The sequence below is a fragment of the Suillus fuscotomentosus genome (assembly GCF_016647785.1).
Source record: "Suillus fuscotomentosus strain FC203 chromosome Unknown F5891scaffold_201, whole genome shotgun sequence".
Lineage (NCBI taxonomy): Eukaryota > Fungi > Basidiomycota > Agaricomycetes > Boletales > Suillaceae > Suillus > Suillus fuscotomentosus.
Genome location: NW_024539713.1, coordinates 1 through 27,811, shown reverse-complemented (window position 1 = coordinate 27,811; position 27,811 = coordinate 1). Strand labels below are relative to the sequence as shown.

The 27,811-nt window shown below is 46.2% G+C and overlaps 10 protein-coding genes and 1 non-coding gene across 11 annotated transcripts; 4 read left to right on the top strand and 7 right to left on the bottom strand.

Moving 5' to 3' along the window:
* Positions 1-2,984: 2,984 nt before the first annotated feature.
* On the top strand, positions 2,985-4,090 carry F5891DRAFT_1199726 (uncharacterized protein; the record flags this gene model as incomplete). The annotated part of the gene is made up of 7 exons (XM_041368782.1): positions 2,985-3,032; positions 3,167-3,325; positions 3,388-3,401; positions 3,454-3,756; positions 3,806-3,905; positions 3,964-3,990; positions 4,043-4,090. The coding sequence occupies 7 exons, from the start codon at positions 2,985-2,987 to the stop codon at positions 4,088-4,090; spliced, it is 699 nt and encodes a 232-aa protein (XP_041216914.1).
* Positions 4,091-6,311: 2,221 nt separating this feature from the next.
* On the bottom strand, positions 6,312-7,540 carry F5891DRAFT_1077662 (uncharacterized protein). The gene is made up of 4 exons (XM_041363403.1): positions 7,039-7,540; positions 6,899-6,987; positions 6,568-6,848; positions 6,312-6,507 (listed from the first exon to the last, which is right to left on the bottom strand). Exons 1-4 carry the CDS (start codon positions 7,529-7,531, stop codon positions 6,441-6,443), a joined length of 930 nt encoding a protein of 309 aa, XP_041216913.1. The 5' UTR covers positions 7,532-7,540; the 3' UTR covers positions 6,312-6,440.
* Positions 7,541-7,648: 108 nt separating this feature from the next.
* On the top strand, positions 7,649-8,428 carry F5891DRAFT_966893 (uncharacterized protein; the record flags this gene model as incomplete). Its single annotated transcript, XM_041376247.1, has 2 exons — positions 7,649-8,311; positions 8,366-8,428. 2 exons carry the CDS (start codon positions 7,649-7,651, stop codon positions 8,426-8,428), a joined length of 726 nt encoding a protein of 241 aa, XP_041216912.1.
* Positions 8,429-8,536: 108 nt separating this feature from the next.
* Positions 8,537-10,739, bottom strand: F5891DRAFT_236718 (uncharacterized protein). The gene is made up of 5 exons (XM_041371029.1): positions 10,123-10,739; positions 9,850-10,069; positions 9,619-9,798; positions 8,816-9,568; positions 8,537-8,762 (listed from the first exon to the last, which is right to left on the bottom strand). Exons 1-5 carry the CDS (start codon positions 10,595-10,597, stop codon positions 8,645-8,647), a joined length of 1,746 nt encoding a protein of 581 aa, XP_041216911.1. The 5' UTR covers positions 10,598-10,739; the 3' UTR covers positions 8,537-8,644.
* On the bottom strand, positions 10,735-10,816 carry F5891DRAFT_t136. Its single transcript has one exon. It is a non-coding gene; the product is annotated as a tRNA-Ala (tRNA).
* Positions 10,817-10,892: 76 nt separating this feature from the next.
* F5891DRAFT_1283283 (glycosyltransferase family 69 protein) lies at positions 10,893-13,118 on the bottom strand. The gene is made up of 5 exons (XM_041370569.1): positions 12,767-13,118; positions 11,973-12,707; positions 11,588-11,917; positions 11,343-11,529; positions 10,893-11,294 (listed from the first exon to the last, which is right to left on the bottom strand). The coding sequence occupies exons 1-5, from the start codon at positions 12,866-12,868 to the stop codon at positions 11,158-11,160; spliced, it is 1,491 nt and encodes a 496-aa protein (XP_041216910.1). The 5' UTR covers positions 12,869-13,118; the 3' UTR covers positions 10,893-11,157.
* On the bottom strand, positions 13,092-14,072 carry F5891DRAFT_1077656 (uncharacterized protein). Its single transcript, XM_041363402.1, has 4 exons — positions 13,843-14,072; positions 13,615-13,793; positions 13,476-13,561; positions 13,092-13,423 (listed from the first exon to the last, which is right to left on the bottom strand). The coding sequence occupies exons 1-4, from the start codon at positions 13,925-13,927 to the stop codon at positions 13,342-13,344; spliced, it is 432 nt and encodes a 143-aa protein (XP_041216909.1). The 5' UTR covers positions 13,928-14,072; the 3' UTR covers positions 13,092-13,341.
* Positions 14,073-14,226: 154 nt separating this feature from the next.
* Positions 14,227-15,109, top strand: F5891DRAFT_1077655 (60S ribosomal protein L31). The gene is made up of 5 exons (XM_041363401.1): positions 14,227-14,299; positions 14,353-14,373; positions 14,426-14,666; positions 14,720-14,796; positions 14,851-15,109. Exons 1-5 carry the CDS (start codon positions 14,297-14,299, stop codon positions 14,881-14,883), a joined length of 375 nt encoding a protein of 124 aa, XP_041216908.1. The 5' UTR covers positions 14,227-14,296; the 3' UTR covers positions 14,884-15,109.
* Positions 15,110-15,451: 342 nt separating this feature from the next.
* F5891DRAFT_910635 (uncharacterized protein) lies at positions 15,452-15,616 on the top strand (the record flags this gene model as incomplete). The annotated part of the gene is made up of 1 exon (XM_041373617.1): positions 15,452-15,616. A coding segment is annotated over one exon (165 nt), but the record flags the coding sequence as incomplete, so codon positions are not given.
* A 1,873-nt stretch (positions 15,617-17,489) lies between these two features.
* F5891DRAFT_988155 (uncharacterized protein) lies at positions 17,490-20,227 on the bottom strand (the record flags this gene model as incomplete). The annotated part of the gene is made up of 11 exons (XM_041377983.1): positions 17,490-17,559; positions 17,611-17,792; positions 17,847-17,993; positions 18,042-18,239; positions 18,281-18,318; positions 18,376-18,730; positions 18,776-18,829; positions 18,882-18,899; positions 18,953-19,077; positions 19,126-19,816; positions 19,862-20,227. The coding sequence occupies 11 exons, from the start codon at positions 20,225-20,227 to the stop codon at positions 17,490-17,492; spliced, it is 2,244 nt and encodes a 747-aa protein (XP_041216906.1).
* A 588-nt stretch (positions 20,228-20,815) lies between these two features.
* F5891DRAFT_988154 (uncharacterized protein) lies at positions 20,816-21,501 on the bottom strand (the record flags this gene model as incomplete). Its single annotated transcript, XM_041377982.1, has 2 exons — positions 20,816-21,150; positions 21,189-21,501. The coding sequence occupies 2 exons, from the start codon at positions 21,499-21,501 to the stop codon at positions 20,816-20,818; spliced, it is 648 nt and encodes a 215-aa protein (XP_041216905.1).
* Between the last annotated feature and the right edge of the window lie 6,310 nt (positions 21,502-27,811).

Here is a 27,811-nt window from a genome sequence, read left to right as displayed (position 1 = left end):
CGCAGCCAAGGCCGCTCAAGCTTCACAGGTCAACAAGAATTGCGCGCCCACTATCATCTTCAAGACAGGAGACCGCATATTGCTTGCTACCAAGCACCGTCGACGGGAGTATATGCAAAAGGGAGACAAGAGGGTAGCAAAGTTCATGCCTAGATATGACGGCCCCTACATCATAACCAACGCGCATCACGAGAGTTCAACGTTGTAGAAACAACAATACAACGAGGAACAAAAGAGGCTCCTAGCTGTATCTATAAATGTTGTGAGGTCGCGCGTTGCCTAGTCTGCTATTCTTGAGACGACAAGTGCGTTCGACCCTAGGGGAAGCGAGTGCAGCAAGGATCTAGAAGTGTGCGCTGAAGCGAAGCGCGAGAAAGTGCAGGTGCGCGCAAGGCGCAGGAACACATGCGCATATTAGCGCGAAGCACGGGAAAGCGCGCGCGCGTATGCAGAAATAATAGAGAAATTAGACTCAAGTGCTAATATGATGCAATATAAGAGAAGAGAGATGCGAAGTGTAGACAAATAGACTTCTACTATGTTCTGCTAAGTAAAATGGTGGGTGGTAACTAGTAAGTTAAAGGGAAAGTAAGTGAAAAGTAAGTGGAAAAACTTTCCTCGTAGTATGTACTGCTGGCGCTTATATAGCGCACCTAAGTGCAGTCATGCGGAGCCGAAGCGCTACCGAGTAGGTATGTAAAGATATATATAAGTAAGGGTCCATTATAAAAATAGAGGTGGAATGATATGCTAATAAAAGAAATGGAAATATATGCACTAGAGGGCTTGGTGGACAGTGGATGGATGCTTCTGGATGGCTGGTGCTATAGGGTGCTCAAGCGCGGGAAAGCTGCGCCTTGTATAGGGATAGCTGTGGGTAGCGCACAGAGTGACACTACAAGTTTGTGCTATGCACTCCTTGGTGGAAACTGCCATGTCATGCCATGAGAGGCATGAGTCTCTACAATGTACACACTGGATCTTCCCAACTCGCCAAATATCTTTCCAACTTTTCATGTCAGTCAGCTATGTCCCTATTGCGCTAATGACATTGAATTGTTTCCATCTCGCGAACACCCACGTCTGGGTCCGGTTGTGACAAACGACGGACAACTTGAGAACCTCATCGACAAGATAGTTGATGAGCGAAGAGTTGGTAGAGGAAAGAGGTACCTTGTCCATTGGTTCGGGTTTGGCGAGGAAGACGACGAGTGGCTGCCTCGGCGCGATCTGGAAGACTGTGAGGCTCTGGATATTTGGGAGAGGGAGAAGTCAAAAGGATAGTGGGGAAGGGTGTAAGCCTACGGCTTACTATGTATGACGTCGTCACCTCTTGATTGGACACCGCTGTTTGTTGTTCGATGTTTGCTCCACCTAGTATATAGAGCTCATCGCCCCTTTACCTGTAACTTAGCTCTTACCACCGCTACCGAATCCCATACGCTCTTCCATGTTATCCATTGCCTGACCGTCCTGTAGTGTTGACTGTCTACTGTGACAGCCTTCCAGATAGCATCAGTATATATTTCCATCATTCCTATGACTATCTCTACTCAAATAGTCAGACAGACTCTCAAGACAGCCCATCTTAAAGCTATAATCAAGAAAAACAGATTCCTCTGTCTCCAACCTATAAAAATAAAAGACAAGATGCTACTTTCAAGTACAAATATCGGACTGCTAATAGCTGAAAGAGGTTTATCTAGTTATATAAGGTTAAAATCAATAGGATGAAATCATATGGCAAGGAATTTATATTAAAATAGATAGGACAATCATTAAGATAAAGAAAAGTTAAATAAACACCTTAAGTTTCAAGACAAAACTTGATGGTATAGGACTATATGAGATAAAATGGAGTGGGAATCTTCTATGAAGCAAAGGGGAGGATGAATACAGAGTAGTAAATACTCATTTGACAGGAGTGTCTGCTAAGAAGCATGCAGAAGTTATGAGTTAATGAAGAAGATACTGTTTTGTGATAAGACAATGACCCTAAGTATACCTCTAAATAAGCCACCAATAGCTTGCAAACCATGATATTACTATTCTATCATGTTCAACATAGACCCAAGACATCAACCATATTGAATACCCCTGAGAATCACTTAAGAAATTACTTGTAGCATATCAAGATTCACTGTAGGGGCTATTCCAACTATGAGACAGTGTTACAGCAGAGTATGATGGAATCACTAAAGAGAAATACCCAAAATTGATAGAGAATATGTTTAGAAGAGTGGCAGAAGTGATTGGAGCAGAAGGAGGTCACACACAGTACTAGAATTATAGAGATTACATTAGTAAAACTCAAAGTCAAAAAAGTGTCCCAATGAGTCATCAAATTAAAATACTCATATCTTCACATAATGTCATTAGTTTCCCACGGTATAGGGAACCAAAATGAAGCTGAGATGCAGACCTTTCCGACATCTCCCTATAGCTTAGTCATATTCCCACGTCTTGACACATGATATAGCAATTACATGAAAAGCTACAAACATTGGGACACTTTTTTGAGCCACTGTATCAACGCCTGGTTCATGAGATGGATGGGATTTACTTATAGAACTACTACAGGAATTTTTTTTGTACTTACCTTCACTGCAATTGTAGTTTTATTTTGTGAAGAAGTCGGCGACTGAGCCCCAGTGAAAATCGACAAGAATGAGGTAGATAGGTAGCAATAGACGTCTAAGTACAGAATGAGATAGATAGAAATCTAAGAAATTCAAGATGGTAAAACTCTAATTTTGTGCAAAATGCAAAGAACCTTTGCAAAGGTAAAAAAGCAAGCATGTCAAACTTTGTTTGCACACTTTGTAATGAACTTTTGACAAACTTTGCATATGCATGCAATATTGCACATGTACATGCATATTGTAGGTGCATAACTTCTTGCATTTGCACATATATTAACTTTATCATATCCAAGTGACTGAGTCGGTGCAGTTGAACCACATGCATCTTCTCCTCTGCCCACCATGTCATTCATCCCCGCTGCGACCCCCGCTCAACACAACCACTCCCTTGTGTTTCTAGCACAACTTGACAACCATGAGCCTGAGATTTCTCTACTTTGCTTGAACTAATCTCGTCCCCTGCGCTTCCCAATAGCATAGTGCCCCGAAAACCTCTTTGTCTTCGTCAAACTAATGTACAGCAGCCTTCTGATCTCTGTACTGCGGGTGCATTCTACAAATTCATTAATATTCTTCAACTACTTATCTTCATCAAGCGCATCGTTGGCACTACACCCAACTGCGAGCCAACCCCTCCACCACGAATGGACAAAGGCAAAGAGAAGGAAGTTGTTGCTGTCGAGGTGAGTCTCTCGTTGTAGTACATGTTGTGCCTGGCACTAATTTCACGCGTCTGATCTTACAGGTTAAAAACCCTCTGTAAGTCATCAATTCTATTGATGCGCTACACTGATGCGATCAATTCATTTAGCTCTAATCTTGTCCTCAAACCTCGGCCCAGACCCATTTCACAGAAACCCCCTCCACCTTCTATTGTTTCCTCAAGTTTAGGATCCAACCCTGCTGTAGTGCCGCCCTCCACCAACATCACGCCAATCTCCAGGCCAGAGATCTCATCGAGTTCCGATTCAGCTTCCCTTGCTGTAAAAATGGAACTCATTGGAGTGACCCATGCTGAACAAACGAAACCCATGATCAACTCAAAGCCTGATGCCATCAAGAAGCAACAGCCGAGTACCAAGCCAATGCGCGTGAGCCCCAAGATCACGGCGCGGTGAGTTCTATATATTATTTTCATAGCAAGATTAACTCTATCATTCTAGGAATCTTTGCGCCCTCGAGTGGCAATCGAACGGCAATCAAAAGGAACCAGCGAGCGTCTTCGCGACTTACTGGAATGGGTTGTCTACTGCCGACAAAGAGGTGCATCATTTTTTTTCTTATGTTAACATCTATTTAATTCTGTCTACAATTGTTCTAGTTATACAAACGCAAAGTATCTGTTCAGGTGAGTTCTGTTGCCTGCATTCTATCACATGTACTGACCAAGTGTCCTATAGGTGGCTTCCTTGGGACTGGTTCAAGTGGACGACAACCACGATGACTAGAGGGCATATGGCGGGATGGCAGGCGGGATGGCAGACGAGGCGCGCAGCAAGCAGCGATACCCTACTCACCTAATGATAGCGATACCTATAGATAATGTCATTTGCTCTCATTAGATTTGTTTTTGGATCAAATCGAGTGATATTTCGTATGTAAATGTGTATCGGTAGGTCTAAACAGATTGAGAATCATATCTAAACGTCTAAATTGTTTCTCGATGTCATTCTTTTTCCATCTCAAAAAGTCTCATTTGTCTAAATACATCGAAATACATCGATAGATTTCATGGGCCTTTATTTTTTAGATATCTATATACGTATATCTACCCGATTCTTGTTGATCTTCACTGGGCTTGAATATTTAATTGCCCTGTTATCAGTCCAATTTCATTTGTCATGGCCTTCAGTGATCGATCGATTAGCACGGGATTATGCAAGCCTGAGATGCAGCTTTGTCACGCCTGATGCAAACAGCGCGTCGAAATATGGTCCGTCCAATTCACACCGAGTCGTGCCCACCATTTTTGTGATGGGTGATGTGATGTCAGATTCTGTGAGTCCTTTGAACTCATAATTTGCCTTGGATCAATGACTCTCCCTTCTTTCATCGCAGTCATCTGAATGCACAAACTCCATGGAATAAATATTGTTATATTACAAAAATTGACTCTGGTGGGGGACGGACCCATATAGATTGACCAGTAATTGAATATCATGGAGGGAGTTTCAGTAGCTGCAACTTCCAATATATGACTAGCCACGTGCACGGTCGAAAACAAAGTTGATGTGCATATGATACTTGTGAGTTGTTGCTCATTTGAAACTCGCGGAGGAAAAGGAATTGAACAATAGTCCAAGATGATGTGATTGAAAGACTAGATGTGTTCAATACATTCTGCCTATGCAAGGTAGGGAGGCAAGTCATAAAGGGAAAATAGTTATCGTACGGAATCGAATAGTAGGTGCAATACTGGCAAGTTAAATGGGGCTCAAGCCCAGTGAAGATCGACAAGAATCGGGTAGATATACGTATATAGATATCTAAAAAATAAAGGCCCATGAAATCTATCGATGTATTTCGATGTATTTAGACAAATGAGACTTTTTGAGATGGAAAAAGAATGACATCGAGAAACAATTTAGACGTTTAGATATGATTCTCAATCTGTTTAGACCTACCGATACACATTTACATACGAAATATCACTCGATTTGATCCAAAAACAAATCTAATGAGAGCAAATGACATTATCTATAGGTATCGCTATCATTAGGTGAGTAGGGTATCGCTGCTTGCTGCGCGCCTCGTCTGCCATCCCGCCTGCCATCCCGCCATATGCCCTCTAGTCATCGTGGTTGTCGTCCACTTGAACCAGTCCCAAGGAAGCCACCTATAGGACACTTGGTCAGTACATGTGATAGAATGCAGGCAACAGAACTCACCTGAACAGATACTTTGCGTTTGTATAACTAGAACAATTGTAGACAGAATTAAATAGATGTTAACATAAGAAAAAAAATGATGCACCTCTTTGTCGGCAGTAGACAACCCATTCCAGTAAGTCGCGAAGACGCTCGCTGGTTCCTTTTGATTGCCGTTCGATTGCCACTCGAGGGCGCAAAGATTCCTAGAATGATAGAGTTAATCTTGCTATGAAAATAATATATAGAACTCACCGCGCCGTGATCTTGGGGCTCACGCGCATTGGCTTGGTACTCGGCTGTTGCTTCTTGATGGCATCAGGCTTCGAGTCAAGCTAGAAACACAAGGGAGTGATTGTGTTGAGCGGGGGTTGCGGCAGGGATGAATGACATGGTGGGCAGAGGAGAAGATGCATGTGGTTCAACTGCACCGACTCGGTCACTCGGATATGATAAAGTTAACATATGTGCAAATGCAAGAAGTTATGCACCTACAATATGCATGTACATGTGCAATATTGCATGCATATGCAAAGTTTGTCAAAAGTTCGTTACAAAGTGTGCAAACAAAGTTTGACATGCTTGCTTTTTTACCTTTGCAAAGGTTCTTTGCATTTTGCACAAAATTAGAGTTTTACCGTCTCGAATTTCTTAGATTTCTATCTATCTCACTCTGTACTTAGACGTCTATTGCTACCTATCTACCTCATTCTTGTCGATTTTCACTGGGACTGAGCACTCGTACCCGTTTTGGCGCCGCCATTCACCCCAAGTGCCGAGTGTTCACTTAGATCCAACCAAGAACTTTTCCATGGTAAATCAATTTGAACCATACATTGAGACTTCCGTTCAGGCATTAGAAATACAGGGTGACTATGGGTACAGAGTAAAAGTGTACAACTATCGCAGCACAATAAACAAACGAAATCTATCACGCTCGTGTGACAGAAGGAGACATCGGAATACTCTGTATGTTCTGCGTCTTCGCCCTCGTAAGCCTGCAGTTCGAGGGATCGTATGAGCGGTTGCATTGCAGCAGCATATGAAGGTCTGCTTACTCGTCAAAATGAGTACCTCTCTTTGGATCGGCTCGTCTCTTGGCTAGTACTTTTCTGACCTTTCTCTCCGGGCGAACGACGATGATGGGTACGGGAGAATTCGAGAGACAATACTTTGACACACTGCCCACACCTGGCGCACCGAACGCCGCACCCCAGGCTTGCATCATGCCGCGCTGGCCTCTCGTGCCCACCACGATCGAGTCTGGGCGGTACAGAGCAATTAACCGCTCAAGGGTTGTAGTGACTTTGCCAGCAATAAGCTCGACGATAATGGAGAGCTACAATGGATACAATGAGAAGGTATGCCGTAACGATAACGGCCGCCTACCTTCCGCTCTGGATCGTACTCAATACATTTCTCCTGAATCTGACGCATGAGTTCACGGGCATCCTCTCGAACGACTTCGTGATCCTTCTCTAATTTATGATTTAACATTTGCATAGGTCCAGGTAGTACGAGCCACCCACCTAAATCCTCTGGGTCGATACCTCTGAATACGATTAACTCATCCCCGTCCTGCACCAAACTCTCCAGCGCCCAGTCAAGGGCGTAACGTCCGCTTTCGTCTGGACTCGATGCACAAAGAAATACCCTCGTCGCCCTGCTCCTAGCGTATCCATCTGATTGCACGTGCAGGGTAAATGAGAACATGGACGCGGCGGGATTTTCGAATGTGTCGAACGACACTTTCGGCGTGTAACCTTGTCCGGCGACGGATTGAGCCGTGTTCTGCTGCATGTTCACTGACGGGGACCGCGAGAGCGACGTCGAAGAGGACGAGAGGGGTGGCAGTCGCGATGTTGACGCCGGTAGTGTGAGGAATGAGGAGGGAAGAGGGGACAGAAGTGGCGACGACGGCATGGAGGATGACGGGTGCAAGCAGGGTGAACCCGGCTGGGAGGATTGTTTTAGTGCCGATCGTAACCATACGACTGGAATATGGGTATGTTGTTCGGACATGGCGGTGTGATAAAGGATTATTTATTAGTTTTGTTGATAAGTTGTTACATAGCCAACATCCCAAAAATAATAATCGCAATATTATTAACTCTCACCTGACTTTGATCTCCAACTCTCATGTCGGCTTCTCGTTCCGCTAGTCCTACGGAGGAGGAAGTTCAAGAGCAGGTTGAGCAGCACACGGAGGTGACGCCCAAGTCCACTGGCGAGTCAACCTCCCCAGAGGAGTCTGCTGAACCTTCGGATACAGACCAGGACGCCACAACAGCTCATGCTTTCCCAACAGCGGGATCGTGGCAAGCCATATGGTCTCCTCAGCACAACGCTTATTATTTCTACAACTCAGAAACCAAAGAAACGACTTGGGTAAACCCTCTTCAACCTGCCGCCTCTGAATCAGAACCTTCCTCGTCCTCGTCCTCCACCTCCCAATCTGGCCCTTCCACAATAATAGACTCTCACTATGCCACACTGCAAGCAAACGCGATGGCGCAGGGTATTGATCCGTCCTTAGCCCATCTTGATCCATCGCTTGCTTCCTCGTCTGGTATTCCTAGCAATCTTATGTACACCGCCAAGTTCAACGCGAGGACTGGTGCTTTTGCGAAGGTGGACAGTCGCGATCCTACTCACTTGTCAGAGTATGAACGTGCTAAGCGCATGAGCGAGTTCTACTTTGACGTTGGTGCTTGGGAGAGCGATGTCGAGGCCCGGAACAGGGCTGAGATTGAGGCCGAGGGAGAAGGCAAGAAGAGAAAACGCCCGACGAAGAAAGATCTGGTAAGATCAGACATGGGTTCCGTTAATTATCAGATGTTGATTTTCATTTTGCAGGAGCGGTTCAAGGAACAGAAGAAATTAAAGAAAATTGCGAAGACAGCATGGCTTCGAACATAGGAACCCTATTACTGTCGTATTAGAAGAAATTCAAAGCAACAATAAATTCCTTAGTTATATATAAAAAGAAAGTTCATCAGCCGGATTGTCAGTGTTCAATAGTACAACCACCTCGAGGTCTACAATGATAGATCACTACTGATAGCTACCATCTGGCGATATCAGCATTAGCGTCCACAGGTATGTCCATTTTTATCACTCATGTTTGATGATGTCCTAAGTTGCGAATACGCCAATGATTTTGAAAGGAGGAACACTTTGTCCTTCGTCTCCAAGTAGCACGCACTCGATGAAGTGCGATCCTCTCGTGACAAATTGATCAATCATCGTAAGACTTGATGACCCATTAATGACCGCACACAAATGAAAATAAAACAAGACACTCACGTCGGCGCCCCCTCACTGACGTGTCCTGCATTTCCTATGATCACCGCACCTCCGAAATTATCATCCACCCAACATTCAAGCTCACTTCCTTCCCCAATCCGGCTCATAGGCTCCTTCAAGTAATAAATCCCGACATCTCCAGCGCCTACTTTGATAGGTACGCGCAATCTGCTCGTAGGCAGCGAGCTATACCAATAATATCCAGCCGTAAGCAACGGAGAGGACCCTGCCGGAGGATGCGCCGCTGCCCAACCGGACCCGTAAAAAAGCGACGGAGGTACAGGGTTCACGAGGTCATTAGCAGACGCACAAAACGGGGCGACCTCCTCGAATGGCAGCGGGTCTTTGAGGCGCGTATTAATTCGCACAGGAGGAATTCGCAGTTCAGGGTATATTGGTACAGGATGGGACTCTGCTTGGGCAAGAGCTAGTGCGTGTTTCTTCTCAGCTTCTGCACCGTCATCTACTGGACGTGGTGGTTCAGGCACCGCAGCACCTTTCCTTGCGCCTACTCCGCCAAAGAGATGCGTATCTGCACCTGGGAGGTAACCATGTGACATCATGATAGGAATGGTTTCGTACGACTGGCCACGCGCCGTTGACCACGCAGCACATATCTGAGATTGGAAGTACGATATGAGAACGTCGGTAATAAGTTCATGACCTGCTGGATTTGCAAGAATGGGGTCCGCAAAGTAAGGCTTTATGAGGTCGGGGTTTGCCATGTAAGACGGATATAGTATAGGTTTGACGCTTTACACAGGCATCAGAAAATATTCTTTTGACAAGTAATGAAATTGTACCTGATATGCGGAACGTCATAGAATTGTGCGACGATATTGTGCCAATGGTCAGGTCCTGCAAATCCATATACTTGATGTGTCTGTGCACTAAAATGCCCTAGAATGACGACTGCAGGTTGATCAGGGCGGTCCAATATTGAGCGAACCATCAACTCGAAATGCTCCATCGCACGCTGGTTGCTGGTAGAATTTAGACGCCACATAACATTTCAGGTGGAGATATGTACTTACCCTTCATCGTCGACGTCAAATTCGAGTATCACCAAGTCGGTGTTCTCTGGGATATGATGCGAGCTACAAAATCCAAAGTACCCTGAGTTTGTTCGCCTCATAGCACCGTTGGTAAGCTCTGATGCCGGGTGAGGGAAAACGCTCGACCACCACTGGAAAAAGCGTGAAGGATAGCAGGTAGAAGACAATGGATCATCTCCTGCTGCATGACATGCAGATACTACACAATTACACCGTCAAGATAAGTTCTCTTACAAAATCAAGAACACGCACTAGAACCGCCAAGCACGCTGATAGTCACAGGTTGACCCAAAAGTGCTTTGTGAATAACCCGATGCACCCTCCCCCCACTTCCCAAATGCAACCGACTCTGCGACAACGGAACCACCCCATACTTTTTCGCAATGTCATCCTTGGGCCCAAACACAGGGCAAAAGTCAAACGGATTTGCAACCTCAGATGAATTGTCGATAGGGTTGTTGGTCCCATGCAAATAATTCTTTGGTACGAGGCCTTCTGTTGTAAATGACCCAGCGCTGGTATGGTTTGAGAAAAGTATAAACCGCGATAGCGCGATCAGTAGGACGAATCCGAGGATGATGGCCCATATTCTATTGGTGACGCCTAGCACCCTTTGATTCCACCTGTTAGTGTGTTTACTAGAATCTGGGCCCATGCCCGTCAATCGGCGATGATTGGGAGGGGAGATGCGTGCCAGAGCCTTGCCAGAGCCTAAGCGTCGTTGCATAAAACCTTTGAGACGAAGAAGAAAAAAGTACCGTTGAAAGCTGCCGAAATACGAAGCAAACAAGGAAGGGGAGAACCCTTAGGCCTTATGCCTTAACTCCGCGCTAAATGAGGTGAGTGACGAGAAACACAAAAGAATGGACACTGTGGGAGTTGAACCCACGACCTCACGCAATCTATCTATGCGAAGCGTGCGCGCTACCAACTGTGCCAAGTGCCCTTTATGAAACGTCATTAGCATATTATCTCGAGCGGAGGTGACTCCATCTAGGGAAATGACTGTGCCAATACTATTTCCCCAGTTCGCCGTTCGCAGGCGAGTACGCGTGATACTTACTCCTGGGTCACTAATCGTCATGAATTCTTAACATTGACTAAAGCTACTCTTAGGGATGACGAGTCTAGCATGTAAACTGCAGTGGAAAGACTAGCGCTTTTGAAATTCCACAGAATCGCGTCTCTAGTAGACATATCTTCATAGGGATACACCACGCAAACCAAATAAGCTCGACGCAATTAACAGATCGTACTACCCAGATGTCCATGTTATGTCCGAACGCATCACAGCTCGCTCATCTCCCTGTGATGCTTCACCTTCACAGAATCTACATGTTGCGAACGGTCGGGCATGCGCTCCCAGATGGGATCCACATCGGGACCATCTATATCGCCTGCACCATCCCAGCCCCAACACCATACTGCATGACTCGTAAGTCGGGGAGTAAAATAAAGAGTGCAGTACATACCATGCGAGGGCCCGGGCACAAAATCAAGCTCTTCACTTTCCTCCGGCGTGAACAAACGGTCATGAGGACCAAACCAAGACCGGTCCTGTGGATCTGTCCGTGGATTGTCCGGAAGTCCCCCAAGACGCATATAACCACGGATAGCAGTAAGGTTCCGTCTTGAAGGATGTATGATATCAAATACTCTCTGCAAAAAAATCATTTGATCCATTAGATATCAAATTGCATTTCAACCAAAAACATACTTTGTCGTACGCTAGCTTCACCCGCGGCACCATCAATATACGCCCATACCCAGCCTGCCAGTAATCATTGCAGATCAAACTACATTCTGAAGCAGAACACTCCTCATCTGTGAGTCGAGCCATACGGAATTTGATATAAGGGGGTGTGTAAAATGGAGCAGGGTCCAGGACTGCAATGCCATTCCAACACGACTGGACCTGTATGGGAAGGTGCATTTGGAAACGGTCGGAGGAGTAGGGATCATGGAAGACGCTTTCGAACGGAGCGTTTTCCAACGCTGTTCCGTTGATATCCCGAGCGACCCAATTATCATAAAACACGGGGGAGGACTATATACAAAAGTGGAAAATGAGCTCAGGCTGTGAGTGCAGTAACGGGACTTACCAGCTCTTTATGATACATATAGTCAGAAGCACAAGTTATACCTGCATTATTCCGCCGACTTTGCCAGATAAGCTCAAGCAGATCGTCCACGCATGGGAGGATATCGTTCATAAATATGATGGTGTCAAAGTACTCGTTGTGCGAGTCACGGAGCTCGTGGAGTGGGTTAAAAGCCTGGTTGCGGACCTCCGCAAGGTACTCTATACGATGGTTGAAGGCACCTCGTGTACGTGTAGAGGTTCGGATGGTAACACGTAAGCCCACACTACGAGTAAGGGCGTCGAATATCCGTAGCAGCGCTTTCGTCTGGTCTGTCGAGCCGTTTTCGTATATGGAGACATAGACATTATGATACCCCAAGATAGCAGAGACTCGAAAAAGAGTTGCGAACAAGTCAGGAATGACATCGAAGGAGTTATACAAGTTGATGGCGAAGAAATATTTGTGCTCTTTTTTTGGAACGTTGTGTACGTGTTGGGAGTCGGAAAATCCCCAAGAAGAGAACCAGGTGGATTCAGAAGGAGTTTTGTGTCCTATAAGAGAATCATATCGGTCTCGGACTTGCTGAACGTAAAGCGGCTGGGAATTTCGTGTGCACTCTGTGGTATGGTGCGGAGACAACGTGGAGAGCAGGTCTAGGACACGGCGGCGCTGGTCAATGCTAGGCAGGGTTATTTGTTTGCGAGCAGACAAGCGAGACACGAATATGGGGTTGTTCCCGCCTGTTGACAAGAGCTACAAAACAATCATGCGTTGTCATGATAGTAAAACTGTCAAAGTATAGACAGACATACGCTTGTTGGCAGTGTCTTTCCAATTAGCAAGCCTAGTAACAGTCCAACCACGAGTGCCAAGGGAATTCGTTTCAACTGAAATCGCAGTGTCTTTGGTTGCATGGTGGATGTAGGAGATAGTGTGACGGTGACCTCGGAATATTAGACGCACTGATCAACGGGCTCAACGGTCGGTAGAGCCTATGAAAAGGGGCGTACGTAGGCTTGGCGGCAATTTCTTGTGATCTGCAGAAGAAGGCCAGCCTTGGAGCTTGGTGGGTGATGAACCGATGACGGTCTGAAGTATGCAAATTCAACTGCAAATTGAGTCGGAGGCCATGGGCGCTTGTGCACACAAAATCAAATAAATTGCCTAACGTGGCGACCGAGTAGATGAATGACGAAGTTTAACTACATAGATAACTATATAACCCCATAAATTGCTCCTCTATCGACTCGGAATCGTATGCAAGAAGTCAATCAGGTAATCGTGAGTTAATGCTCAGCGCGCAACGTCAACTTCAAAACACCCCGACAAATTCTAATGCGCAAAAGAATGCGAAAGAATAATGATAGTGAGATGGCTCGCAATCCCTCTATAACGAGGCTGCCATGATGGCAAAGGCTGCGACACCAGTCAGCATGTTAATGCTATGCAATGATGCAGCGTTGGAAGACCTGGTTCAATTCGTTTAGTGTTTAATTTAAAATAAATGAAAGAACGACTGACGAAGGCTTGGCCGTGGTAGCAGTAGCGGTACTATTGGATGATGAGGTAGCCGTTGCAGCAGCGCTGCCAGCGGTCAAGGTGACGCCCTGCATTATGCAATTTATCAGCCATTCAAGAAACAAGAATATCTATAACATACCACTGCAGCACAAAGCGATTGGGAGGCTGCGTCGGCATTTGTGAGGTCAGAGCCCGTACAAGATGCTTGAATACAGGTTGTAGTGCTGTTGATGAAAGCCTGGCTGTGGCAAAGACAACTGTTGTCGGTAGAAGCACAGTTGCCAAAGTCAGCATCCGTCAGGCAAGGGACAGCGCAATCTGATAATGTCAGATATCGTTGTATGATGACAAAGAAAAATAGACATACTGGGCAAGCTTTGACGTGTGATCAATGCCGCAAACGCGGACGAGACAGCGACGGAGAGAGTAAGAACGACGACAGCAAAGCGCATTATGGATTGAGTAAAAGAGTGCGAAAGAAGAAGACAGGATGAACAAAGGTGAGTCTTCGAAGAGAGACCTTATATACAGCTACAGATAATGTACATGACAACAAAGCAGACGAGCTGGGAAACAAAGGCAACATGTAAATCCAGAACATAGTGCTCATCCTATTTTTAGCCTTCAAATTGTATGTACAAGTTCGCCGCACCGCATTGTTGTAAATACATGTCACGTGTTTCGTACATATCCGAGAAACTATCAAGTACCTCAGCCACTTGAACCTTATGTCATCATCACACTGACCAAACACAACCAAAGTCTGTGCGACATCTGCTGTCCCAGTTAGACGAGCTCGTCACATTATACATCCTCAAGACATGGTAAGCCACATCCTTGCTCTACCCTCCGAGAAACTAATTCGAACCGGTTTTAGGCTAGGACAAAAAGCGGCAAAGTATGTGCCATCATGGCCTTCACCCGTGATACGTGTTTAAATCTTATCATAGACTGGCGGCAAGCGCTCCGCTCTTCAAGACGTTGTAACTCGTGAATACACCATCCATCTGCACAAACTCGTGCATGGTCGCTCCTTCAAAAAGCGTGCCCCATGGGCCGTGAAATCTATCGTCGATTTCGCTCGCAAGTCCATGGGCACAACCGATGTTCGGTTGGACCCCAAGCTCAACCAGGCATTGTGGGCTCGAGGTGTTAAGAGCGTCCCTCACCGGATAAGAGTAAAGCTTGAGCGTACGTGTTATATTTCCGGGTTGATCATAATACTAACGGTCTACTTTTGACAGGCAAGCGTAATGATGATGAGGGCGCAAAGGAGAAACTTTTCACGTATGCCAGCCATGTAGTTGTGACCTCGTTCAAGGTGTGTATTTCCCCTCTGTTATTTGTCCTGTCCTCGACAACAACCTTCTCCCAGGGCCTCCAAACCGCTGTTGTAGATGCAGAGTAAGGGCTGTCGTCGGAAGGTCCTATGTAGTTTTTTTCACATATTTCATGCCGCCATACATCATCACACCCAGCACTATGCTACTACGTCAAAACTCTCGTGCATCTTGATGCAGTCCATGAATTTGAGTTCCTCTACAACATCGCAAGCTGCTGTTCCTGTCCGCTAGCCATCCCCGATCCCGCGTTGATCTGGAAAAAATAACGGGGGTGTGCTGGGTTACCTGAAACAGATGGGATAATTCACATTGATCGGTGGTGGAACGCGACAATGCCCACTAGTCACGTGTGATACTCAGGAGGTCAACCTCCTATTCAGTGACTTCTTCATTTGATCAAACCTTGCGATAAAGCCAAAGTCTTGCTTGATGCATTCGCTCATTGAAACGTCTTTGACTCGGCCCTGGACTACATGCCCACCCATTATGCATCGGTTGCCAGTAGAAGTTCTACAGGTCGTATTCTTGCTCGCCGTCAACGACGAACCAGATTGTCCTAGTATCTTCTCATATGATAGTAAAACCACCGCCATGTCAGCAAATTTTGGTAGCCCGCCCCTGCTCTTCACTTGAGTGTGCCGCCATTGGCAGGACGTTGCACATTCAACGCCAGAGATCTGGTCGCGCATCAAAGTCATGCTTCCCGGAAGACTCGTCAAGCCACTCAAGCCATTCTTTCCCTCTCTACTCCAGGTTTGGCTCGCTCAGTCTGGCAATCTACCTCTCACCATTTGCATATATTACATTGATTTTATCTCCTCCTCAAGCCATGATGTGGATTCTCGACTGCTCGAGATTCTTTATGATGAGACAAGGCGTTGGGAAACAGTGTCTGCCCCCTCATTCATATTCAGGGGTGATTCATCCAATATGTCCCAGCTGAGAACGCTAGATCAGCTCTGGAACTTGACGGATCTTATCAAATTCAATGCACCAAATCTCTGTTGTGCACGTATCATATATTCACTGTCGGATACCATCCGATCATTCAAACCCAATGCTTCCTGCAGAAGTATATGTCATCTCAGCATCCATCTAGCCAGTGGGATATGCTGCTTTCCAGCCATATTCCCCCGTTTAGAAACCCTCGGTGTGCATATATTTACATCCTACATATCAGGGATGGGGAGTCATTCAGACACATATTCTTGCCTTGAATCAATGACTCTCCCCTTTGTCGATTGTCCTGCGGACACATTTATCAATATATTCCGTGGACTTCATCTTCCCATGTTGCAGAAATTGACTTTGTTGATGGGAGCGGGCAAACCAGACGTCGAGATGATCACAGAGGCACTTGCAGTTGCTGGGTCTTGTAATATATGAGTGCTAGATTTTTGGTTGCACGAATCACGGAGTGATATCGATCCGCGTACCCTTGAGCCGTTGCTCTTGGTAGTGCAAGAGGTTGCGGTTCATGGGGAAGTGGTGGTATGCAGGGAACAGGCCGGTACATGAATCGAGGCTCTCGGGAAAAAGGAAATTGGACCACAAGTTCGTTGTGTTTGTGTTACGCGTTGAGTCTGTGCAGAGGCATCTCCTGTACCCTGGTTAGTAGCGGCCAAGCCCAGCATGCAAGAAATCGTACTTGGTCTTAGATAGTGTGATTGAAGCGTCCTATTAGCTCCAATCAATTGTTCGTGAATCGGGAAGGCAAGAATCTGATTCGCCAACCACCAAGAGAAAAGATTAAATTGAGGTGCATTCTGGGATTGCTTGCAGGAAGAAGCGGAGTAGAAAGAAGAACTTGAGTCGAGGAGATTTGTAACGAGCAATCACAAACTAGAGGGCCATAGGATGGCAAAGGAATCACGCCCAGCCTAGGCTTCCTCCACTCCACATCTGAAGTGTTCTGCCAGGAAGGTGAGGGACACTAAGTCTCTAGTGTTTCAGTCTGTCCATCACGCAAGATTGGCGAGATGTGCGAGTCTTCTGCATGCTAAAATGCTGCAATGGATTGATTTTGAGACAAAGACTTGTCCCATGAATTTCAAGCTGATAAATTTCTAGCTGTGAAGGTGGTCCCTTGAGGTAGTGTGTAGATCTGAGCTTCCAGTGATTCACATTGATCCGAGTGGTGCAACTACACCTTTGAGTGATATCATGGTGGAGACGTTCATGTCAGCATTTAAAGGCAGTAACGAGGACATGGCCCATAAATTGCGTGATAGGTAGACAATTCGGACTGTGCAAACAGACAGTAAGACATCCCGCTACATCAGTAAACCACTTTGCACTGTGCAGCGCTGTACAGCGTGCAAGCGCTACAGCTTGGTCCCAATTAGCCAGTCCATCACAGCGACACCTTGTGCTGTGAATCTCTGTACAGACACCTACAGACCGCCCAGTAATTACGAAAATCTATTTGAATTGCAAATTTTTTCGCTGTCCATCTCTGTACAGACACCCACAGAGCACTCAGAGACCGGGAGCTGTACAGACATTTGCTCGCTGTACTGCTTACACACACTGGACAACACAAAAATTTTAAAACAAAAAAACAAAACCAATATATTGAATCACATGACCACGACAAACAGTAAATACAATGATATGTGCGCCAAAAACGATAAATGCTTGATATAAACTGGGGAGCGGGAATACGAAGCTTTTAGTCAAGAAGAATCTGCAGGTGGTCGTGTCTGGCATCAACAACTCCTTCGAGATTCATAGCTGCAGCCCTGTACAAATGAAAATCAGTAAAAAAATTATCAGAGAGAAAAGATCCTCACCATCCCGCTGCAGCCCATTCTCGCAGTTGAGCTGACAGCCTAGGCCCATGATACGCATCCTCAAGGATATGTTTGAGCAATTTGAGCATCCGACAATAGACGGGGCCGTAGTCCTTGGTGGAAAAGTTTGGGTATGACTTCCCATGTCCGTTTTTCACAAGACCGTCGAAGACACAATTGAACTAGTTTCAAGACAGAAAATTAACACATGACATTGGCGAGGGAGACAAAATTACCGCCGCAGCAACCAAAGCCAAACATGAGAGTGGCAATTCCGTGCTAAAGGTCTCCGGCATCCTTCGTGCAATTCGATATGGTCCTGTGTAAAAGAATGTGATGACGGCTTCACGAAGGGCGGGATGAGCAAAGTTTCGTGTTCTCCCCTAGAAATCTTCCATCAGTAGAGTTGCGATCACCACAAGATCACTTACCTGATCGTCCACCCCAAAGCGTAAGAAGAATGCTTCCTTGATCAATTCAGCAGCAGTGTGCTCGACCCAAGCAGCACGTTCCTGAATGGGGACAGAAAGCGGAGGAATAAGCGAATATGATACTGGTGCAATGCTTATGGCTGTTTTCTTCAAGTCAGATCGCCAAGTCGAAAGATCGTCGTACAGCTTTAATACAGACTGTCAACAAGATATTGGCACAAAGTCAGTTATGCACACACCAACCGAGTCATATTAAATTTTTGTTCTGGCCAAACCCCTGCATCAGAATATGACATATTAGTTCAAGAACAAATGAGAATGAACAAGTGCCTACCAGCTTCAAATTGTTTACCGTTCGTATCCCACACAACCAATACTGCAATGAGAACTTCAGTGATTGTTCCTGGAAGATTCTTCACCAAAGTTGGAAACGGGTTCTCCAGGGCGTGTTGCGCGCGACATTCTACTTTGGCGTCCTCCAAAAAAAATTTCCAGCGTGGTCTGTACCAAGATAATTGATCGGGTGTTGGCCCACCACGCGATGACCTAGACTTTTTGTTTTTCAATGGCTGAACATCACACTCGGACACTTGATTCAGCAGTTCGAGGGATTCAGGATCAGGAAGATGGGGCTTTCCGTTTTTCTTATGGTGGCATTGTAGTACATCGTCAGGCTTCGAGGTGATGGTCTGCTCGATGGTGAGCGTCAATTAAAATGGTCTCCCTGATCTCACCTCAATGTGTTGGGATGCTTGCCGCCGCGGTCCTGGTGAGATATCCAGAGGGTCCTTGAAAGAAAGGCAATGGTAAGCATGATACAATTGAATGATATGGCCATACCTGAAAGCTTTCGTTCCGCTGGATTAACAATATAAAATGAGAGTTACTCCCAGCTTGAGCAGAAAACTTACCGAGGTTTTATCAAGGCTCGTCTGGGCAACTACATCATCTTCATCGTGTGAGTACTGGAACTGAATTTCAGGTGTGAGAGGGCGAGCGACTGGAGATTGCGAAGGTGGTACATCCTCCACAAACCCTATAACATTGAATTAGTGAAGCGAAATCACACCACGAGAATGTGTACCTGGGTGTTCTTTCTGGCGTCGGCCAGCCTCCCCCCAACCAAACTGCTGTGAGCTCTTGACCGTATCATCATTTCCCCCCTCCTCCTCGTCATCCTCTCCGCTGTCCTCTTCATCAGCATCTTTATCATTGCTATCATTGCTGTCATCACTGCTACAGTCTTTAGAGTCACTGTCATCAGATTCAAATGATGTCAGATGACGCTGAGCCCTAACAGTGTCATCATGCTGACGTAGGGCTGGATCTAAATTCTCCTCCTGAAAGATGGACCTTGGCAAAACCACTGGATATTCAGAGACAGCGTTCTGGGTATGCTGCTCAGCAATTGCATCCCGAGTTCGCTTCTCAGCGATAGCGTCCCGAGCTCGTTGCTCGGCAATGGTGTCTCGAGCTTGTTGCTTGGCAATGGCGTCTCGAGCTCGTTGCTCGGCAATGGCATCTCGAGCTCGTTGCTCGGCAATGGCGTCCCGAGCGCGCTGCTCAGCATCCTTCGCCCCAATGGTGACATGCGGGTTGTGCAATGCCTGAATATTGGGCTGGGCAGTACCGGAATGAGCTATTTCTGTTGGAGCAACAAATCCAAACCTTCCACCAGGTTGCTGGGATGTAAAGCTGGGCCCTGTGGCGATAATGTCCTTGGCTGGGGCATCTGGAGCATCCCTAACAAGTGAGCTGTAGGGTGGAGGAACTGCCTATGAAACAATCAATATGAGTAACAGAATTAATTGGACGCCTACCTTTGAATGATTCTTTCGACCTCTACGATGTGGTTCTGGGGCTTGAGGATTGACTGGAACATTGAGACCAAGGGACGTTGTACCCTTACGTTCTTGAGTCCGAGGCTTGGATTGCAATACTGATCCAATCTTCTCCAGTTGTGCATTCCTACCTCCAGTTCCCGCATTAGGGCGACCAGAATGCCGGGGAGCATTTTGTTCCGCTTCTGCTCCAGTCAGGCTAAGGGACACGAGGGGTACCGTGCTGGGTACCTCAGCAATGTCTGCAGCCCGAGACTTCTTTGGCAAGCTGGCCTTTGAAGCATCGGATCCTTTGCGCTTGCCAGATCGTTTCTTCTTAGGACTGGCGATGGCACGAGGAGGCATGACTGTAATGAAGAACAGAGGAAGAAGTGACTCTGATAAATTATCCCAGACTTACGATGATTTTATACCATGGCTCATCCGTGTACTAATACTTAATAGCCGTATGGGTAGCGAGAGAAAAGTTTATCATTAATAAGAATGATAGTAATAAAGAAACATACCACCATGAGGATTGTTACTATCACGTCGTACTCCAAATCGATTCGCATGACTAGCGTGAAAAAACCTTCGTCATTGGTAATAGTACTCATAAGAGAAATTGCCGATCACGTAAGCAAAAATGCTACACATAACATGAATCGTACCAGAACCTACTAGTAGTGATACTATATCAGATCCTGGTGTACTACTAGTATCTTGATTGTAAAAAGATAAACGCTTGAAAAAAGCTTGAAAAAGAACGATATAGTCAGAACAACAATATCATAGGTACCGGTCAGTGAACTATAGTAAAAACGCAACATACTAATAGTACAAGCCAGCGAGATTCTAGAAATACTACTGCTAAAGTTAAACATGTCATTCATACTAAGTCAGTGAAGAAGAAAAATAGCTGAATATGTGTAATGAGTAGGCTTCACCTCCTGGTCATGCGTCACTGCCCGATGCTGAGTCAGACTTGGTATCACTATGATGATACTTCTGCCGCTTGGGTGCTACTACAGAGGGAGGGTCTGAAGCAATCCATTTGCCCTTAACACATTTCGTGAGAATGGCAGCATCATTCCTGAGCATGTCCACAGCAGATACAAGCTCCTCGTCGTCGGGGAGTTTGTCGAGATGAGAGTTGAGTACAGCGAGAATGGTGTCAAAGGTAACGGGGTGGATCATGTTGTCCACCAGAACTCTACGCCACTCTACTGCGAGGGGGATCAGCTGCTTGAAGTACGGGTGAAATTGGTCTGTGAGACGCTTTTCCTCTCCTGGATAAGCAAAAAAGGTGATCTTGAAGGCTGCGCACGATCCCAGGTCAAGGCTGGTCCAACGATCCACCAATGAATTGGGCAAGCGCTCCCGCACCATACCGTTGGGACCACAAAACTTGATGCAAACCCAAGCGAACACGAAAAAAGGGACTCCAGGTCATCCGCATAGCCTTGGATGACGTATGATACAGGTAGTGCCAGAGAATCAGAGGATGATTTCGGGGTTTTTGGTTTGTCGACTGAATTGCGTCCCCGAGTCTCTTTCTTCTTCGCCGTCTTCTTCCTCTTTGATTCCAGGTCCGCCTCCTGCTGCAGGACCGCATATTGATTGAGAAGTCCGCATGACATGAAAGGGACTGTGCCCTGGCAAATCAATTAATGAACTGAATATTTAATGAATAAGGTGTACTTACTGTACCGCCGATGGGATATTTATGATCCAAGGCAATCCGAACGGCAAACTCCCAGTCAATAAGAAACCCTTCACTACCTTCAGGTTCGTCTAGGATCATTGCGTTGTTGAGACTACAGTCCCGTACCTCACGGGAAAGCTGTATCAGCGACAAGGTAGTATTCGTCTGGTGTGTTTGCACTGAGTGTGTTGTAGATGGGTTGGGCCATGTGGGAGTCATGCCAGCTGCCTGGCACATTGAGGCAGCAATGAATTATTGAGCCTGCGAGTAGTAGCAATCAGAATGAAAGACTGAGCGGATGATTTGGACAACAGCGCACCGTCAGCACTAAATGCAATGACCGAACTGACAAAGTGACTGTGCAACCACCCATTATAGGTTGCGTTCTCGATCTCTTGGTCCTGGGATGTTTGGACAGGTAAGTTTAGTCTATCTAGTGTGCTGAAGCCCCCCGTCAACAAGGGATGACACACAATGACAAGTTCATTTAAAACTTGAAATTGATCCCCAGAAGGCCACTGGATGTAGGCTTTGGGGATGTTCTTGAGTGTGCAAAGTAGTATGGTGAGGGAAAAATGTAGATAGTGTGAGACGGTTGTTGGGATAAGTGCAAAAATTTGCATGAGGCTGACCTCTTGCATGGTTGAGTTGAGCCAATGAAGAACAAGGTCTAATGCACCAGCAGTGTCCAGGGAATGTCGATAAGCATGAGAGTGAGCAGTGGCAGGAATATCGTCGCGGGGGATGGGAGTGATATCCCAAAGAGTTGCGAAGCCATGTGAGAGAATGTAGTGAAACATAGGGATGTCAATGCCCATGGTTGTGATAAATGCATGGTTTTTCTGTCCTGAGTAGAGTGCTTGCCAAGGAGTGTTCAGATGTGGATTGGGAAGTAGGTCACTATGAATGAGATATCTTCTTCTTGTTTGCCAGCGTTCAGAGCGTTCATAGCATGATTGTTCAGCTCCAACAAATATAAGGACACCGAGAATTCCAATGAGCCTTCTCTGTAATTCATAGTCTTCATCATCGTCATCAGTCAGAGTGAGAGTTTCACCAGCAATGTTGTATGCCATGTTTAGAGTTTAGGAAGTAGAATTAGATCATGAAGTTTATTTGACTGTGTCCATGGTTTAGAATGAGTTTCTAGATGTAAATTCTACCTTGCCGAACCTCCGAACTTTAAGGTTTAGAATGAGATCTGGATTTCCAAATCCCACGGGAAGTCATCCATTGAATGCATTTATTTTCCCATTTTCCCATTTTTCCTGCTTCCCGTCTCCCGTCTCCCGTCTCCCGTCTCCCGTCTCCCGTCTCCCGTCTCCCGTCTCCCGTCTCCCGTCTCCCGTCTCCCGTCTCCCGTCTCCCGTCTCCCGTCTCCCGTCTCCCGTCTCCCGTCTCCCGTCTCCCGTCTCCCGTCTCCCGTCTCCCAGTTTCCCATTTTTCCATCCTCCCATCTCCTGTTCTCCCATTTCCCATTCTCCCTGTTTCCTGTTCTCAATTTTCTGTCCTCCCATTCTCCAGTTTTTGAGTTTCTATATTCTCAATGTTTCCTTTTGATTTATTTTTTCACAACCTTTTGTCATTCATTTCCTGTCACCACATATATTTGTTGTTCCATTTTAGTTTTATTATTTACTGTATGTATGTACCCTAAATAATTACAATGGGGAAAATCCTGCGTAGCGTGCTGCTCTAATGGGCAACAGCAATTCAGTTGGCGCTTGAAAACATGTGACAAAGCCACACGAGTTTCCAAAAAGAGGTTTAAGCAAGGTAAGCGACATAAACGAATCTAAGTGTTTGCAAGCACATCCAAGTGTATCTACGCGAAAACCACACGAGCATGCGAGAGTTTCTGAAAACCATTCTCCCTTTCTTTTTAAGATACTGAGATGTAAGTTAGCATTTTCGTAAATGTTTGACTAAAAGTCTAACACATTAGTAGATTCGTACCTTGTGTTTAGGTACAACATTTGTTAGCTGAGTTTCAACTCAAATACTGAGATATTTGTACCTTGTGTTTAACTCCATTGTCCCCATTCCGAAAACCAGCAAAAACTGCAATTGCTATAGTACTCAAGTTCTGGAGCACTCAAACCATGTCTATTGTAAGTACACAACCACTTGTGACCTCCTGTGACGGCACTATTGGAGGTGTACTGCAATATTTGAGGTGTACTAACAAATAGTTCAAAAGACTAACAAACAGTGATCAGACTTCAAAATAAGTTGCGGCAAATCGAACCGTCCACCATAAGGGTAGCACCGGCGGAGTCTGAATTTCAAAAGTCAGTCAGTATATAAACCCTCCTCCATTCGAACTTGCCTTCTTTCCGACTTTCATCTTCGTACTTGTAGGTTTGTGGTGTCATACATATCATTATATCCACGTAGTAGTTGTAGTAATAATTAGTACAACCAATAGGGCTTGCACTTGCAAATCGCAAGCTGTCATTGTCGTAGTCATAATTCATCGCACGTTTCTGACCGTACGTGGCAATCATCGCATGGTTAAGGTGCTCCCGCCCGCCGTCAGATGAACCCTCTCTTTAAGTAGAGGGACGTGCACCGATGTATGGTGAGGTTTTTGCCGCCCACCGTTTTTGAAATTAAATTAAGACAACTGACCTGTCGTAAATGCAGACGGCTGCACTCGCACAATCGCCAATAAATGTTCTGGCCCTTATCCGAATCTAGCTCGGATCACGCCTTCCTCCTGTCGGAGGTATGTCTGGTTTCACGCTTCTGTCTCACCACATGAATTATACTGAAGTGTTTCTAACATTATACCAGCGTTGGTGCTACTCGCGCTACCATATCAATCATATAATGGAAGCGTGCGTGTCAAGTCTTCGTCTTTGAAGACATCAGCTTAAATGTCCATTAGCCGCTGTGAACACGCACCTCTACGATGATAATACATTCCTGGTACGCAAGCTCGCCCAAAGTATTTGCTAATATTTACTGAATGACAGGTCAGTCTTGCATCAATCTCAGTTGGGAACATGTCACTAACCCATGTACCCGCAAGTGTCACTCGCACACTCGGCGACATACAGCCCCTGCCATGGACCTCGCTTTCTTCGACTTAGTGATACCTCAACGTATTTGCCCCCCCTTCCGCAAAGGCAACACGGGTATCGGAATACATGAGTCTCTCGATAACCTTTGAATCTCGAAGGGTGGATCTTGTGTCCCTGTAGGGTAGTTGGCCTACATTCATGTATGTGTTCGTGAGTTGTTGTTGTCAACGTTACAAGAACTAACCATTGAAATGTTGCCAGTTCTGCTGTTTGGCCGTGGTAATGCAGAACGCCATGGCGCGCTATCAGCACTCTCACTAGCATTCGGACGATCATGGGGTCGGGTGCAAATTCCGCTCTCTCAATACTAGAGCACGCAGAAGGAGAAGATCTATCTGTCATCGCAGGCTTCAGATAGAAGGTGACCTACCACGAATATACAAAAGACTATATAATGAATTTCCGTATTAGTTTGGTGTCTTGCCATTGTGTTTATGGCCATAGATGTCGGAAATGAAATTGACACACAATTGTCAGTCACTGGCACTGCGCCATCGTATTAGTGACATAAGATCATGTGTAATCTCCGGTGAATGTCGCTTCTCTGCATGGAAGCGCGCAATGAATTTACTAAGCTTGAATAGTACTGCAGAATTATTGAAGTGTTCGGCTGCGACCATCACGCCATCATAGGCGGAATTCTTAAAGTCACTGCTTGACAACATTCCACGGCCATGCCCGAATACACATGTGTTTGCAAGCGCACGTTCACTGCGCAAAACTATTACAGCCTACACCAGCACTCATGTGCTCACACCAAAAAGCATTTATCAGGGGCGATATCTACCTTCAAAGACTTCGTAAGTCGCAGAAAAAAGCCACGCATCTCGAACGACTCACACGACGCTGCATCTATCGTTCCACTGCCAAACGTAATACCAACATCTCCAGCCGCAAAACCCAACCTTGTGCCTGTTTCCCAATCTCCCAAACTAGCGGTACCAGCATGCCATGCACCTTCATGTGAAGGTTGTCCCGCCGAAGAACAAGTTCTCGACGACGGGGGAGACATATCTCTGGCACAACGGAGATCCAGGCGTGAAAACCGACAAATGCCAAAGAGATACCGGGATATACTTCCTCAGCCTCCACCAACTGTGCCCATGGAAGTACGAGATCAAATTCCGGAACTTCCTCCATCTATCTTCAGCGCAGGTGCACGCCTCTCTTCAGTATTGGGTATGGCGTTTCGCACTCCCATAAATGTCTTCGGTCTGGTACGACAATATGTCACCTCTAAACCGCCATCCCACGATCCAGAGAAGTACGTGACCATAGCAGACTTGTCATTCATTCCGCGGACCACTGAAGAGCCGCTGCCCCAATCCTCTGAAGCTGTTAACGCTCAATACCATCCCTACCCCAACCGTGCCTCCTTCGAGCTTGGAGAATGGTATTGGAATCAGGCGGTGCAGAAGTCCCAAGGAGACTACATGAAGTTGGTGGATATCGTCGGCGGACCTTCATTCCAAGCTGCCGATGTCTCTTCAACGCGTTGGAAGAACATCAACACCCAGTTGGGTGCGAACGACTACAATGATGGAGATATAGAAGAATGGGAGGATGAAGACGCTGGATGGAGACGAACTCCAATTTCAATCCAGGTGCCGTTTTCCCGTACTACCACCACACCGGGCCCTCGCGTATACCACGCGTCGGATTTGTATCATCGACCCCTAGTCTCCGTGATACGGGAGAAGATTGCCAATGCCCGAGACGCTAAATTGTTTCATTACGAGCCCTACCAATTGCGTTGGGCTCCTCCCCACCTCGACACCGAGGTATCCATTTATGGCGACCTTTATACGTCCCCTGTTTTTCATAAAGCCCACCGAGACGTGCAGAATCTTCCGCGGGAACCTGGGTGTGACTTACCGCGGGTGGTAGCAGGCCTAATGTTCTGGTCTGACGCAACACAACTCACGTCGTTTGGCAATGCCAAACTGTGGCCAACCTACATGTACTTCGGCAACAAGTCGAAGTATCGCCGTTGCAAGCCATCATGTCATTTGAGCAACCACGTTGCCTACTTTGAGACGGTATGCCTCCTCACTGAATCGATTTAATTGCGAGATCTAACGTCAATCTCTAGCTTCCCGATTCTTTCAAAGATTTCACAGGCGGAAAAGGAATAAACATTGACTGCACGACACACTGTCGCAGGGAGTTTTTCCACGAGCAGTGGAAGGTCTTGTTGGACGATGAATTCTTGCAGGCCTACGAACACGGTATAGTGATTCGATGCTGCGACGGCATCACACGTCGATTCTACCCTAGAATATTTACATATTCGGCTGATTACCCTGAAAAGTCTTTCTTAAATTGCTCTACTAACCATGCTAATTCTACTATGAAATAGGGTATTGATTGCGACAGTCAGAAACCTAGGCCGTTGCCCATGCCCGCGCTGCCTAATACCCAAGGAGCGAATCCACAACATGGGACGGCCTATGGATAGACGACAACGCCAGACATTAGCTCGCGATGATGCGAGCAGGGATACAATGGTAAAAACTGCGCGCGATCTCATCTATAATCAGGACCGCGCAGTTGGCAGCGTAGCTGTCGAACGTATCCTAAAAGAACAGTCTTGGGTGCCAACGTTGGTGAGCCTGCAATGTCCGTTCTTGGTCAAACCTCAATAACTTTATCTTAGAACTCCTTCTCAGACCACCTTGGTCCATTGGGGTTCAATATCTTCGCCGCGCTCGTCGTAGATTTGTTGCACGAGTTTGAGATTGGCGTATGGAAGTCATTGTTTATTCACTTATTACGCATAATTTCGGCGCACGACAAAAGTCTTATCCATATCTTGGACCAACGGTATGCTGTGTCATCGCCGACTGTCATTCTGAACTTGACCCTTGATCCCTAGATACAGGGAAATTCCAACATTCGGTCAAGCTACAATCCGCAAGTTTGCAGCCAACTCTTCGGAGATGAAGAGAATGGCAGCTCGCAATTTCGAAGACCTGCTCCAGGTATATCCTATCGCCATGATAAAAGATAATGCCTAACTGAAGTATGAAGTGTTCTATTCCCGTCTTCGACGGACTCCTCCCCGAACCACACAACACGACCATCCTTACACTGCTATTAACATGGCTCATTGGCACGGACTGGCTAAGCTCCTTATGCATTCGGACTTGACTTAGATAT